Here is a 14,986-nt window from a genome sequence, read left to right as displayed (position 1 = left end):
ACACAACTGCAGGAAATAATCACACTTTGCAAGTGATTTTTGGTCATTTTATAAAAAATAAAACTTACATATTGTAGCTTTAAACACCTTACGTTTTGACTCCCTGTTAACTGTAGTAACAAACTGTCAGAATAATATACCCATTTGTTGACATTTAGCGAGAAACCTTATAATTTAGAAAATAAAATCGTATGTCAGAGGTTATGTCTACCTTCAACAATAAGGGTGTCCTCCCTTGAGATGTAGCCACATCCTCCAGTGTCATATTGCATCAACCAAAACCATTGTATCATTTAAAGAAATAGTGTATCTTTAAAGACCATTGTCATGCTCTTAAAGTGTTAACCCATTGAGCACAGTAAATCAAACTAAACGGCCCACTTTGCCTGCATTCACCCTACATTTATTTTTAAGAGTGCATTTACTATTGGAAGCTATGGCCAAAAAGCCTCTGAAAAGACCAAGAAAAAAAAAAAAACATGGGAATGTTCAGGTTATGAAATATACTTTAATGTAGGACACATACAAAGAATACACAAGGAAAATCATGATTATCCTATTTGAATCTGCCTTCCTCCACATATTTTCTTGGGGGGCACTTCAGTCTTCTGCCACAGACTTGGAGTAGTAATACCAATCACACCGAGAGCAATTATCGGTCCAGCATTCCCACTGAGTTTACTCTCCTCATCTGAACCCATTCCCAGATCATCCTCCTTCTCATGAACCGCCACCGCACGTCCCAGAATGGAATAAGGCCCAAAGAGCTTGGCGTCTGGAAGCGTCAGGAACTGCCTTATAACTCCTTTCTCGGAAGCAAAGTTGCCCAGGTCTCCAGGATGATGAGGGTGGTCAACGCCGTTTGGATTATAATGAGGACCAACAGTGATGCAGCCTTGACTGAGGTCTCCATACTGATGGATGTGCATGGCACGCTCTTGACGATCGATGGCAGGCAAACCACGGAGGTTGATTTTCACTTCTAAATCTCCATTGGGGAAGACCTGCTTGAAGAGGATTTGCCCAAAGATCTTTGGCTGGTTACGTGGCAAATTGGAGCTGGGAGTTACTTCACAAGTGGCATAGATTGTGTTGTCAAACTCCACGACTTCCGGCTGTGGAGCTTCGGCAGGCAAACACTCCTCGTTGTGGAACTCTCCTCCTTGTATATGCAGCACCAGCAATATCAGAGGGAATATTAGGATGATTTTCTCCATGTTGATCTTTAAAGCCTACAATGAAGAGTGGATTCAGTGAAATCATGCCATTTGGTTTAAGAATGTAATATTTTTGATAAAAGGTCAAAGCTTTGTTGCAGGGAACTTTGAGAATGGAAGTTGCATTAGGTAAAATAGCACAACCAGATTAGTTTGCAACGGAAAACCATACAAGAACCCAGACAGCAACCAGATCCGGCCCACATCTGGGCCGTGTGTAATCCATGTGTACCAGATGTGGGCCGACACCATGTTGCTGTCTAGAAAACTATAATTTTTGAATTGCTATGTACCCTTGTGAAAATAATAAAATAAATGCACTTATTGGTATTGGATGTGTACTTGTACAAAAAAGTAATGCCAAACTAAGAGTTTTACTTTAAAGTACATTATGTTTTAAAAATCTTTTTGTTGTGCTTTAAAGTACACTTAATTTGATCTGCTGTAGCCTACATGTTATTCAATATTAAATATAAAGTTAAGATTTTCTGATTCTGATATTTTTCACAAGGACAGGTAAAATAAAAGACAATATCTATACACATACAATATAATAACACCATGTTGCTGTCTAGAAAACTATAATTTTGAATTGCTATGTACCCTTGTGGAAAAAAAAAAAAAAAAAAAAAAATAATAATAATATATATAAATATATATATATATATATATATATATATATATATATATATATATATATATATATATATTTATTATTGGATGTGTACCTGTAGTATCTTGAAAGTACAATAATAATAAAAAAACCTGTAGGTCCACTTGCAGATAATAACACTGATGAATTATAAAAAGCCACTTAAGTGTTCCCACGTACACTTTCATAAGCGTCACACCTGCCAGCCAAAGTGCCTATGATACAAACCAATGACATACAGGTGGATGTAATCACACTAAAATGAGTCCAGGCAAAGGTTTATGGAAATGGAAAAGGTCTAGGGAGAAGTGCCCTCTGGTGGCCATGATAGGGCTTCTGCTGGCAGGAGTGACATTAAGTACATGTACACTTTAAAAAAAATAAAAATAATAATAATAAAAAAAAAAAAAGCCAAACTAAGAGTTTTACTTTAAAGTACATTAGGTTTTAAAAATCTTTTTGTTGTGCTTTAAAGTACACTTAATTTGATCTGTTTTAGCCTACATGTTATTCAATATTAAATATAAAGTTAAGATTTTCTGATTCTGATATTTTTCAGAAGGACAGGTAAAATAAAAGACAATATCTATACTTTTGCTTAAACTAAACTTTTTTTTAGTTGTACTAAATCAAGTCAGTTGATGGAGAAAATGGAATGAAAAAACAAGCCTAAAACAGCACAGGTGCACTACCGTACAGCTGAAAAGTTGTCCTCAATCCGTGTGGAGCCTGAATATTGCAATCACAAAAATACTACAACGCTTAATCCGTGTGCAGTCCTGACCTGGGGTTGAGAGAATGTTCCTTTTGGCTGCTCTTATAGGAACTCATGTTGAGCTACAAGTTAACCATGCTAGTCTGTTAGTCATTAATTAAGTTCACCTGTGTTTCATTTAGCTCCCTTTGTTTGCCTGTTTATATATAGCACTCAGTTTATTCAGTTCTTTGTCTTGCATTGCACAATGTGTTCTCCAGTGTTTTGTGTTTATTAAAAGAAGTACTGCTATAGATTCCTCTTCTCTTCATTTGGTGGCTCATTTGTGACTCATTCATTCTTAGTGTACAATTCCACTTGACGTTCATGCTTGACACCACTTCTTATAGCAGATATTCATCAAACATAAGTGAATAGCTGACAGTTCTTCCTTTTCAAGAAACCATTTCTACAGACTCTGATGTAGGCCTACCAAGCCTGACAAGCCTATATTACACATGCAATTGGACTGTTATTTGCAGTTTTTTTTTACAATTGCTATGACAGATTTTTCAATACAATTTTCCAAAACTCTTAACACGGTTAGTTAGCACTACATCCGTCTATGTAAGCTATACTATTAACACATTTCGTGTTGCTTTAACACAAAATGCATACAATTCACACAAGCTCAAACAAGACCAAAACAATGGATTTGTACTGCCAAATTTACCAATGCTTTAACACTGTATGTCAGAACAGATAACACCATGTTCTAAACCTAACCTTACAGGCTAAAGTCAAGGTAAACAGCTGTTTATATTGTGAATTGAAACACAAATATATCCCCTGTATTTTATCCTATTGTTACTGAGAAACAGCTGATTGAATTATGCAATAATATAAATCACAGCTGATTCCCATCTAGGAAACACACTCAGGTGTTGAGGTTCTTTCAATCGCATGACCATATGGTATACTGTAACCGTACATTCTATAAAGCACTCTGAGATGGGTCTTTTTTATTGAATTTCTGCAGCAAAAGACCTACAGTAAACCCAACAAAACAAAAATGTAGAGAGGCTTCAAAAGAAACTGCAGTGCAAAACACAATCTATGATCAATACAATATACTGTCTGTTGTATAAGAGCATACCTGACACGTATACAATAATGCAGTTTCTGTAATTCCATCTGATGTTAGTGTTTTTATGACATTGTGCTATGATTGACTAAATCTTCCTGTTGGACGGCTATGTTATTTGATTTTGAGACATGTTTGCAGTGTTTTGGTAGGCATAGTGTATTATTGTATTTAGAAAATTAGTGTTGGAGCTTAGTGTGTTGTTGGTGCGTTAAGAGTTTAGGAAATTTGTTAAAAGTATTGAAAAATCTGTCATAGCGATTGTAAAAAACTGTACTTGTCTTTGAAGGCAGAAGTAAAAATTTCTGAGGGAATGATTCTTCTATGGCATCGATGTTAAAATCCCCTTTTAGTAGATTGAATGCAGGTAAGGTGGGACACTTGTCATTTAGATACAGTACCTAGATGTTTCTTTCTTTTTATTACTTTTGTTAACTTTAAGGTTCGACTTTAATATTTCATTTTGAATACAGTTGATATGTGTTATTTGCAAGGTATATACCAATAAACATTTTGAGATCATGCACTCCAGACAAATTTCTTTTCAGGTAATGTGACCCATCCCTAATTTATCAAAAATGATCCTGGATCTTAAAAACACATGATTTATTAACACATCACACAAACATATTCCACAGCATATTTAACAGACCCAAAAGCACATAGATAGGCTATGATGAGTAATACTCATCAGTTCACTCAATGCATGTGTAAAGTTCAAAACAACTAGAACATGTTGTGTTGACATGAAATTTTATGAAATTTGAATTTCAGATATCTTAATGAACTCTACAGCATATTACAAATGGAACTACAACACATGCAACAACAAATAGGCTAACAAAAATTCAATAAGAGGAACATTTTAAATGGTAACCATATTGTAAAACTTTTTTTCTGTCTGTTTTCTCTAAACACTGTAGATAAACTTAAATTGTGTCCATATTTTAAAGCGTTATATTCTGCATCTACATTTTAAGAATAATAATAATAATAATTCGTTACATTTATATAGCACTTTTCTGGGTAATCAAAGCGCTTTACATGGAAGGGGGAATATCCTCAACCACCACCAATGTGCAGCATCCACCTGGATGATGCGACGGCAGCCATATTGGGCCAGAACGTCCACCACACACCAGCTTAATGGTGGAGAGGAGACAGTGATGAAGCCAGTCAGTATATGGGGATGATTAGGAGGCCATGATGGACAGAGGCCAAGGGGCAAATTTGGCCAGGATGCCGGGGTTACACCCCTACTCTTTTTCGAAGGACATCCTGGGATTTTTAATGACCACAGAGAGTCAGGACCTCGGTTTAACGTCTCATTGGAAGGATGGTGCTCTTTGACAGTATAGTGTCCCGATCACTACACTGGAGCATTAGGTCCCACATAGACCACGGGTGAGCACCCCCTGCTGGCCTCACTAACACCTCTTCCAGCAGCAACCTGGTTTTCTCAGGAGGTCTCCCATCCAGGTACTAACCAGGCTTGCTAACCTCTTACAATAACAAAGGTGTAGGTTGATGACGCATAAGCGGAATTATGGAACTTGTCGTCATGCCGAAGGATCTAATAATGTTTATGGGTGAGTGAGTACATTGATGTTTTTAACATGACTGTGGTATGAAGCAGGTCGCGATTGCCAATGAGAGACAGATATCAGAGCCACATGCGAGTCCCGCGGATATAAAGGAATAAGGACATTTCATTCTACCGATCTACCCGCAAGTGCTGAATTAATACTCACACATACCCCTTTTCCACCAGCATGAACCAGGTGCCAGTTCAGAGCCAGAGCTACAGTATTGCCAGTCCGGAGTTGGTTCGTCTGACGAGCTCTCTAAGATCCGGTTTGCCTTTCCACAAGGTCACTGTATACATCTCATGTTGCCCAGCAACGCTAGCGTGGCAGCGCCAAACACAAACACACCAGGCTTGTTCGAGATGGTTCGGCTTCTCGCAGACCGATCGGCTCATGACATCAAAGCACTGCGAAAGCAATCCAAAAGCACAAGGACTCGTATGCTCTCCAAACACTCCCGCAGCTCCGATCGGTCCGTGCCGCTCCGATGCATCTCGAACAAGCCTTCCATCAACAATGGAGGTCGTTGCGTTACTACAGTATTGATGCTCATGGCTTTGCTAATCGTAAATTCTCTAAGATCATTATTCATGTCGGCACTAATGATGTTCGACTCCGCCAGTCGGAGATCACCAAAATTAATATTAAAGAGGTGTGTGAACTTGCAAGTACGATGTCAAGGATTTGCTCTGGCCCCCTTCCTGTTCGCAGGAGTGATGAGATAGTTAGTAGATTGTGTTCGCTTAACGGTTGGCTGTCTAAGTGGTGTCCGCTTAATAATATAGAATTCATAGACAATTGGAAAAGTTTTTGGGGCAGACCTGACCTGTTGAAAAGAGATGGTATTCATCCCTCCTGGGATGGTGCTGCTCTTCTCTCTAGTAATATGGCTCATAGTCTTAGAGCTCAAACATGACAATCTGGGGCTCAAGTCAGGAAGCAGACAGACTGGCTAAACCGACTGTCTGCTAGCGGCCTCGCGTCACCCAGGTCAGATAAATCCCATCACATAGAGCCTCTTTTACCTAGCTATCATCGTATAGAGACTGTGTCTGTTCCCCGAATTAGAACATACAAAAAACTTCCAAACCCATCTAAACCAAACGATTAAATTACTTTAAATGAGTCCACAAGATTACTGTTATAAACATGAACCTCGTCTGAGAGGAAAAGGGGGAGGAGTTGCTGTAATTTATAGTAATATCTTCAGAATTACTGAGAAGTCTAGTTTTAAATATAATTATTTTGAAGTGTTTGTGCTTAATGTAACACTATCTAGTGTAAATGATAAATCACTACTAATGTTTACAGGCCACCAGGGCACCGTAAAGACTTTATCAAAGAATTTGCTGACTTTCTATCAGAGTTAGTATCGGCTGCAGATAAAGTACTAATTGTTGGTGATTTTAATATACATGTAGATAATGAAACCGATGCATTCGGATTGGCATTTCAAGACATTCTGAGCTCTATTAGAGTTAGACAACACGTGTCAGGACCTACTCATCGTCGTAATCATACTCTAGATCTAATATTATCACGTGGAATAGATGTTGATGCCGTTGAAATTCTGCAGCAGAGCGATGACATCTCAGATCATTATCTAGTCTCGTGTAAACTTCATTTAGCCAAGGCTGCAAAGCCGACCCCGTGTTGCAAATATGTGAGACCTATCACTTCTGCCACTAAAGATTGCTTTATTAATAATCTTCCTGATCAGTTTCATCATCTCAGCATCTCAGATAGCTTAGAAGAACTAGATATTACAACAGAAACGTTTAACTCTCTCTTTTCCAGCACCTTAGACGCAGTTGCTCCGTTGGGTTTAAAGAAGATTAAAGAAAATAGTCCAACGCCGTGGTACAACGAGCACACTCGGGCCCTTAAGAGAGCAGCCAGAAAAATGGAGCGCAACTGGAAGAAAACAAAACTAGAGGTATTTCGTACATCTCATGGAAGGATAGATCGACTGCATACAGAGAGGCTTTAAAAGCTGCTAGATCTGCTTATTTTTCAACCCTATTAGAAGAAAATAAACAAAACCCTAGGTATTTATTTGAAACGTTGGCTAAACTAACGAAAAATAAAGCTTCAAGCCCAGAAGTTTCCAAGCAGCACAGCAGTAATGACTTTATGAACTTCTTCACTTATAAGATTGATAATATCAGGGAGAAAATTATAACTATGCAACCGTCTACTACAGTATCGCATCAGGCAGTGCATTGCAGTCTCCCTGAGGAAACATTTGATTCATTCATTGCTATAGGAGAGGAAGAATTTACTAAACTCGTTAAATCATCTAAATCGACAACATGTATGTTAGACCCTATACCGACTAAGCTACTGAAAGAGATCCTCCCAGAGGTCACAGATCCTCTTCTTAACCCCCTGAGGTCGGCTATCGCGTCGGCGCGATAGGCTCGTTTTTTTCCGTATGACTGCAAAAAAATAATAAAATAAAAATGTTAATTTTTATCTTATATGCTTGTGTTATACATCAATCTATCCTGTTAAGTGTGTATTATTTTTGTGTATACTCACAATAAAAACAAAGTGTTGTGCTTTTCGCCAAATAAAGAAAAATAAACACGAAGCGAGTTCTGCCTTCTCTCTGTCCGTGTAGTCCATTCTGAAACGCGTCCGAAAATTAATCATAACTCAGCGAATACTTCTCACACAGGCACGTGAGATATGTCTTTATGAAGCTTGAAATCTCCTCTTTTAAATGAAGTAATTTATATAAAAAACAAATGTTTTCAACTCATGTAATCCATTTGAAAGCAAGGAGAGGTACCGTTTTTCCTTCTGCTTTATTATCTCTATAATGTGCTGAGGCCGCTCCGCCCCCGGCGCGATTCACATGTAAATAGTTAGATGATCTAGTATGCATCGCATACGCCCCCCGATCAATGCTATAAAAAGTTTCTTCATCAGACTTACTGATAGTTCATCGCGTTTTGAGTATGACACGCTTCTCCGGTAATAAAGACGCCCTTCAGATGATTCTGGACGGCGAGGAAGAATGCACCTTTTCCTCAGAGGAAGATTGTAACTCAGACGACGAACGGCAGCATTTTGAAGAGCGAATTCCGCCGAGAACACAATTTCGGAGTAAGTTTTACTTAAAAGTCTTTTGTCTTTTATTTTTTGTGTTCGCATTTATGAGGAAAAAACAATATTATGCTTATGTTAAATATAATATGTTTTGTCAAAAATAAAGTTATCAAATAATCAATCAAATCCTTAACTTTGAAATATGTATGATAAAATGTATAATTTAGTTTTTACAAAGAAAGATAACACTTGAATTGTTGTTGTAATTGTAACCTTTTTAATAAAAAATATATATTTACAAGGTAGATGTAAACAAACTATTAAAAGGTAAATATAAGCCTTTTCTTTAAATAACTTTTATTGTGTTTTATTATTGACAAATTTGGGGAGAGCATAAATATTCCAAAACTGAAAATACAGTATGAGAATTAACTGCACAATTACTAGACATGTTTTCCTTGGATATTATAGGCCAAATTGCAAGCACAATATGAGGAAAAATAAAAAATAATTGAGATGCTTCCAACTGTTGCTCTTGCATTCTTGTGGCTCAGTGACTCACCTGAATGAATGGCTCATTAAGTATGCAGGCCCCATTGTCTCTTCAGGTGTGAACCACTATATATGCATGACCGTTGACGCCCACTCCGCATATGGCCTTTCCAAACAGAAAGTGCTTTGCAAAATTCAAATCAATGTATTGTGTTATGAGAATGATAAGGCAGGGTGATTTTCACTTCATTTTGAAGAAAAAACACTAGGCGATGACATCTTTTAGACAAAAGTCTTATTGGCACATATTTAGAATGTGTTTTATGGCCTTATTTCAGAAACTTTAGTTTTTAGTTTTTTCAATAACCACGCATAAACATTATTCTCTCAAAAATGCAGACATGTACATTCTTGTTGCTCACATTTCATGGTAGCCCTGTTTGTGCTAAATAGTGTGTAATTTTTTTTGCCATTAATATGTTTATAAGCAACTGAAAAAAAGCAAAAATGTCAGGGCATGTCAGAACATCTCAAGGATCCCAAAAACACCTTAGACCCCAGAGGGTTAATATCATTAATTCATCTTTGTCTCTAGGATACGTACCAAAAACCTTTAAGCTGGCTATGATTAAACCGCTTGTTAAAAAAACGCAACTTGATCCTACAGAATTAGTCAATTACATTTTCTGTCAAAGATATTAGAAAAAGCAGTGTCTTCACAACTGTGTTCCTTTTTAGAAAGAAATTATATCTGCAAGGATTTTCAGTCAGGGTTTAGACCGTACCATAGTACCGAGACTGCTCTCATTAGAGTCACAAATGATTTGCTCTTATCATCCGATCGTGGTTGTATCTCGCTATTAGTGTTACTCGATCTTAGTGCTGCATTTGACACTATCGACCACAACATTCTTTTAAATAGACTCGAACATTATGTTGGCATTAGTGGAATTGCACTAGCATGGTTTAAATCATACTTATCTGACCGTTATCAGTTTGTAGCAGTAAATGATGAGATGTCTCATCGATCACAAGTTCAGTATGGCGTACCACAAGGCTCAGTACTAGGACCGCTGCTGTTCACTCTGTACATGCTACCATTAGGAGATATCATTAGGAAGCATGGCATTAGCTTTCACTGTTATGCTGATGATACTCAGCTCTATATTTACCAATTCACAAAATTAACAGAATGCATAGCTGATATCTAAAATTGGATGACTAGTCATTTCATACTACTTAATTCTGAAAAAAAAAAACAGAGATTCTAATTATAGGAAGGTTTTTGTCCAAACCGGGGCTAATATGGTCATACTTCCTGGTTCTGTCAACACTGCATTGGCTCCCTATTAAACATCGTATAGTTTTTAAAATATTGCTGATTACTTACAAAGCACTAAATGGTTTAGCTCCGCAGTACTTGAGCGACATTATTCTAGGTTATTAGGTGAGGAAGTTTTTTGTCCAATAATTAGAATCTCTGTTTTTTCAGAATTAAGTAATATGAAATGACTAGTCATCCAATTTTTTATATCAGCAATGCATTCCGTTAATTTTGTGAATTGGTAAGTTTCGTCAGGGCGTGAAGAAATATAGAGCTCAATATAGAGGTAAAGAGAGAGAGCCCAAAGCCCAAAGCCAGAGCATCAAAAGAGACAGAGCAACAGTTTCAATCTTCTTTTATCCTTTCCTGACCATGTAACTAAAACCCAGATGTGAGACATTCAAACTGACCAATCAGGGCCCGGTTTCCCAAAGCGTTCTTATCTCTAAGTAGTTCTTAACCTAGTACTTAAGTTCTCTCTTAACCTTAATGCACGGTTCCCGACATGTTCGTACGCTAAGTATATCTTCTGTAAGTCACACTTTCGTAAGGTTGGTCCAGACCATTCGTAAGCTCTCTCTTAGCGTTGTTTGCAAGTCAAACTATGGTATGTTGACAATGTTGTGGCTCAACAATGATTTTATGCTATATATAATGATATATACTAATAAAAAAAATGTCCGCAATGGATACAGGACTATTTATGAAGTTGACTTTATTTGTTATTAGAACTAAAATGGTGCTAATTAGCCTTGGCTATTTTCTAATGTCATTAAAGCATTAATGATTGTCAATCTATAATTGCCATTCACTTTTGATAATTATAATCTGGCAAACAATTTGCCTCTAATTGCTACACTACTACACTATAACACTACACTACACTACATTACACTACATTACACTACACTACACTACACTACACTACACCACATTACACCACACTACATTACACTACACTACATTACACTACACTACACTACACTACACTACACTACATTACACTACATTACACTACACTACACTACACTACACTACACCACATTACACCACACTACATTACACTACACTACACTACACTACACACTACACTACATTACACTACACTACACTACACTACATTACACTACATTACACCACATTACACTACATTACACTACATTACACTACACTACACTACACTACACTACACTACACTACACTACACTACACCACATTACACCACACTACATTACACTACACTACACTACACTACACACTACACTACACTACACTACACTACACTACATTACACTACACTACACTACACTACATTACACTACATTACACCACATTACACTACATTACACTACATTACACTACACTACACTACACTACACTACATTACACTACACTACACTACACCACATTACACTACATTACACTACACTACACTACACCACATTACACTGCACAACATTGCACCACACTACACTACATTACACTACACCACATTACACCACACTACACTACACTACATTACACTACACTACATTACACTACACTACACTACACTACACTACACTACATTAAACTACACTACACTACATTACACTACACTACATTACACTACATTACACTACATTACACTACACTACATTACACTACACTACACTACACCACACTACACCACATTACACTACACTACACTACATTACACTACATTACACTACACTACATTACACTACACTACACTACACTACATTACACTACACTACACTACACTACATTACACTACACTACACTACACTACACTACATTACACTACACTACACTACATTACACTACACTACACTACACTACATTACACTACACTACACTACATTACACTACATTACACTACATTACACTACAAGTTAAAGAAAAACCTTTATCCTATTCAATATCTGTAGAGAACAGGCCTCAAAACATAAGAATATCTGTGAGTGATCAGCCCTGTTAAATACCCTTATATGGGCAATGTATCCCCCAGGATACAGGCATTCAATGCCTGATAATCAAAGTTGTGAGAAGATTATTTAAAAAATATCCACAAGAACATGTAAAACTATCCTTAAAAAACTATTTTCTAAAACAAAATCACTCTAAAATATCATAATCGTGAAAAATATAAAAACACTTCCCTCATAGCCAGTGTCTTTGTCCACGTATGCTGCCATTTTGGATTTTGATACAAATATTTGGAATGTTGGCATAAAGTCACATGACCTGATTACATGACCCATCACCCCATCAGTGTTTCTCATCAACTGCAACCACATAATGCCCCTCCCCCCATGGCCCTTCCCCCCACAGCCTGTTAAATGACTGTATCCCCCAAGATACAGAAACTCTTTAAGGGTTAATGTTGACAAAGGAGCGTACACGTTAGAATTTCTGCATCAAAAATTGACATATGCCCAAATGACCACGTCTCATAGCTGATTCATCTTCATTCATTTATAGGGCATTGAACGCAGGTCACATGGTTGTCAGAGGATTCCCTTTCCACTGCTTTGCCTCATGCATAGCTTTACGTCAAACACACAGATAATGTACATTACAAACTAATGTCTTTACGCAGCCTCTTCAAATGAGACTTTATATCTGAATGTGCACTTAGAATGACACTGTTTAATTTCCTTCTGGATAAATAAGGTATCTCATAGATAGAGCATAATTACATAATTTTTAGAAGTCGTTAAACCCATGTAAAGAAGCTGCACAAGTGGCACAACGGGATAAGGAGGGTGGATGATTAGCGAGGGATACCCAGTTCGTCTACCCGTCACAACATATTGTGTGAACATATTACTGACAATTTAACCATTTAATTAATAGGTTATATTTTACTGATAACTTACACTATGTTAAAATAAAAGTTACTGGAATAATTTGAGGAATGTTTCATTTGGATAGAACGTGTTGTCTTTCTTAACGCTGTAATGCACCGTGTGAAGTGTAAAATCGATTTCTGAGCAATCGATGCCAACTAATTCAGCACCTTCACTTGGGACAGCGCCTTTGTTAAGTTGAACTTAAGCGGCAGCGATTTAAGAAGCTTCCAAGAGACACTTCGGGGAACACACTTAAAAACATAAACTACTTTGGTAAGATATATCTTTCGAGTCTTCTTAGCAGGCTAAGAGTGAGCGTTATCGGGAAACCGGGCCCTGATTTTTAACATTCTAGCACAATTCTGGGTCTATGCCATTGTTGATGTTTTTGTGTAGAGTGTTCATGTCACCTATTGTGTCGCCTGAATCTATTTTAAGTTGATACCAGGCAGTGAGGTTGTGCATGAATTTTGGTGCTCGAGTGTATCCTGAAATGTTTCCTGAAGCTGGGTGGGTAGGGTTGCCACCCGTCCCTTAAAATACGGAATCGTCCCGTATTTGAGAATAAAATAACGTGTCCCGTTTTGAATCAATACGGGACGGGGTTTGTCCCGTATTTTCGGAGTTGTCTTCAATGCAGCATCTCTCATGCAAATCATCCGACCGGCATTCTGTGAAGACTCGTCCTATTCTGCCCCTGATTGGGTAATACTCGCTGCCGCTGCTGCCATCGTTGGATTGATTGGTTTGTTTCAGGGTCACGGCCAATCAGAGTCAGAGGAGGGCGGGTTGGCACTCAGAGTGTCGATTTGAAAGAATGGCGGAGGCTGCTACAGATACAGATACATCTTCATACCTCAATCATCTCCTGAGGCAGATAGCGTAATGACAGTTTTTTAATCACTCAATAATTTTCTGATTGATTACATTAGATTTCATATGCTGCCTATTTGTTAAGAAATAAGGTTAAAAATGTAAATGAATCATGTTATGGTATGATTGGTTGGTAAAACTTTACAATAAGGTTTATTTAACATGAACTAACAATGAGTAATACATTTGTTACAGTATTTATTCATCTTTGTTAATGTTAGTTAATAGAAATAAAGCTGTTCATTGTTTGTTCATGTTAGTTCACAGTGCATTAACTAATATTAACAAGATTTTAATAAAGTATTAGTAAATGTGGAAATTAACATCAAAGATGAACAAATGCTGTATAAGTGCAGTTCATTATTAGTTAATGTTAATTAATGTAGTTAACTAATGAACCTTATTGTAAAGTGTTACTGATTTTTTTATTACGGTTAAGGTGTACAGTCAGACACATAAGCATTATTTTAATAAGAGATATATTTAATAATAGAAATATAGTGCCTATGTGAAGCAAATAAACAACTTAACTAATTTAAATGATTGCATCCTTCAATAGGCTACTGTAGAATTAACAATAGACTATATAAAATAGATTAACTTACCAATAATAAAAAAAATTGACATATACACGCCCCCCACCCCCCCGCGCGGCAGGCGTCCCTTATTTTTCTGTATTGAAGGTGGCAACCCTATGGGTGGGTGCTACCTGAACTACAGCAAATTTGCGGTGTGCAATCTGGATCCGGTACTATACCGGGAGGCCATGTAGCTGTTTCTTTAGGTGTGACTGTGATTTGTGGTGTGGACGGCCTATTAATAGAATAGAATAGAATAGAATAGAATAGAATAGAATAGAATAGAATAGAATAGAATAGAATAGAAAGTGTTAGTATTAATTGATCAAGTGTTGATTTTATGCCAGTATATCACGAAACACTCAGCATGAAACTTTGCGCGATAAGTTCATATTCTGAGTCCATCTTCTTGCCTGAAGCCAACAGCCTACTTCCTCAATAAGGTGCAAGATTGGTCTTTCATTGGTCTTCCCAAACTTTTTAGCCCGCGACCCCCATGATAAATGCGCTGCTACCC

General features: G+C 37.3%; 1 protein-coding gene across 1 annotated transcript; it reads right to left on the bottom strand.

The window, feature by feature from the left end:
- Positions 1–495: 495 nt before the first annotated feature.
- Positions 496–1,435, bottom strand: LOC311302402 (extracellular superoxide dismutase [Cu-Zn]-like). The gene is made up of 2 exons (XM_084428239.1): positions 1,362–1,435; positions 496–1,232 (listed from the first exon to the last, which is right to left on the bottom strand). The coding sequence occupies exon 2, from the start codon at positions 1,215–1,217 to the stop codon at positions 552–554; it is 666 nt and encodes a 221-aa protein (XP_084284365.1). The 5' UTR covers positions 1,218–1,232; positions 1,362–1,435; the 3' UTR covers positions 496–551.
- Between the last annotated feature and the right edge of the window lie 13,551 nt (positions 1,436–14,986).

The sequence above is a fragment of the Rutilus rutilus genome (genome assembly GCF_951802725.1).
Source record: "Rutilus rutilus genome assembly, chromosome: 1".
NCBI classification, from domain to species: Eukaryota; Metazoa; Chordata; class Actinopteri; order Cypriniformes; family Leuciscidae; genus Rutilus; species Rutilus rutilus.
The sequence above is the reverse complement of the archived record's forward strand: the minus strand, read 5'-3'. Positions and strand labels throughout refer to the sequence as shown.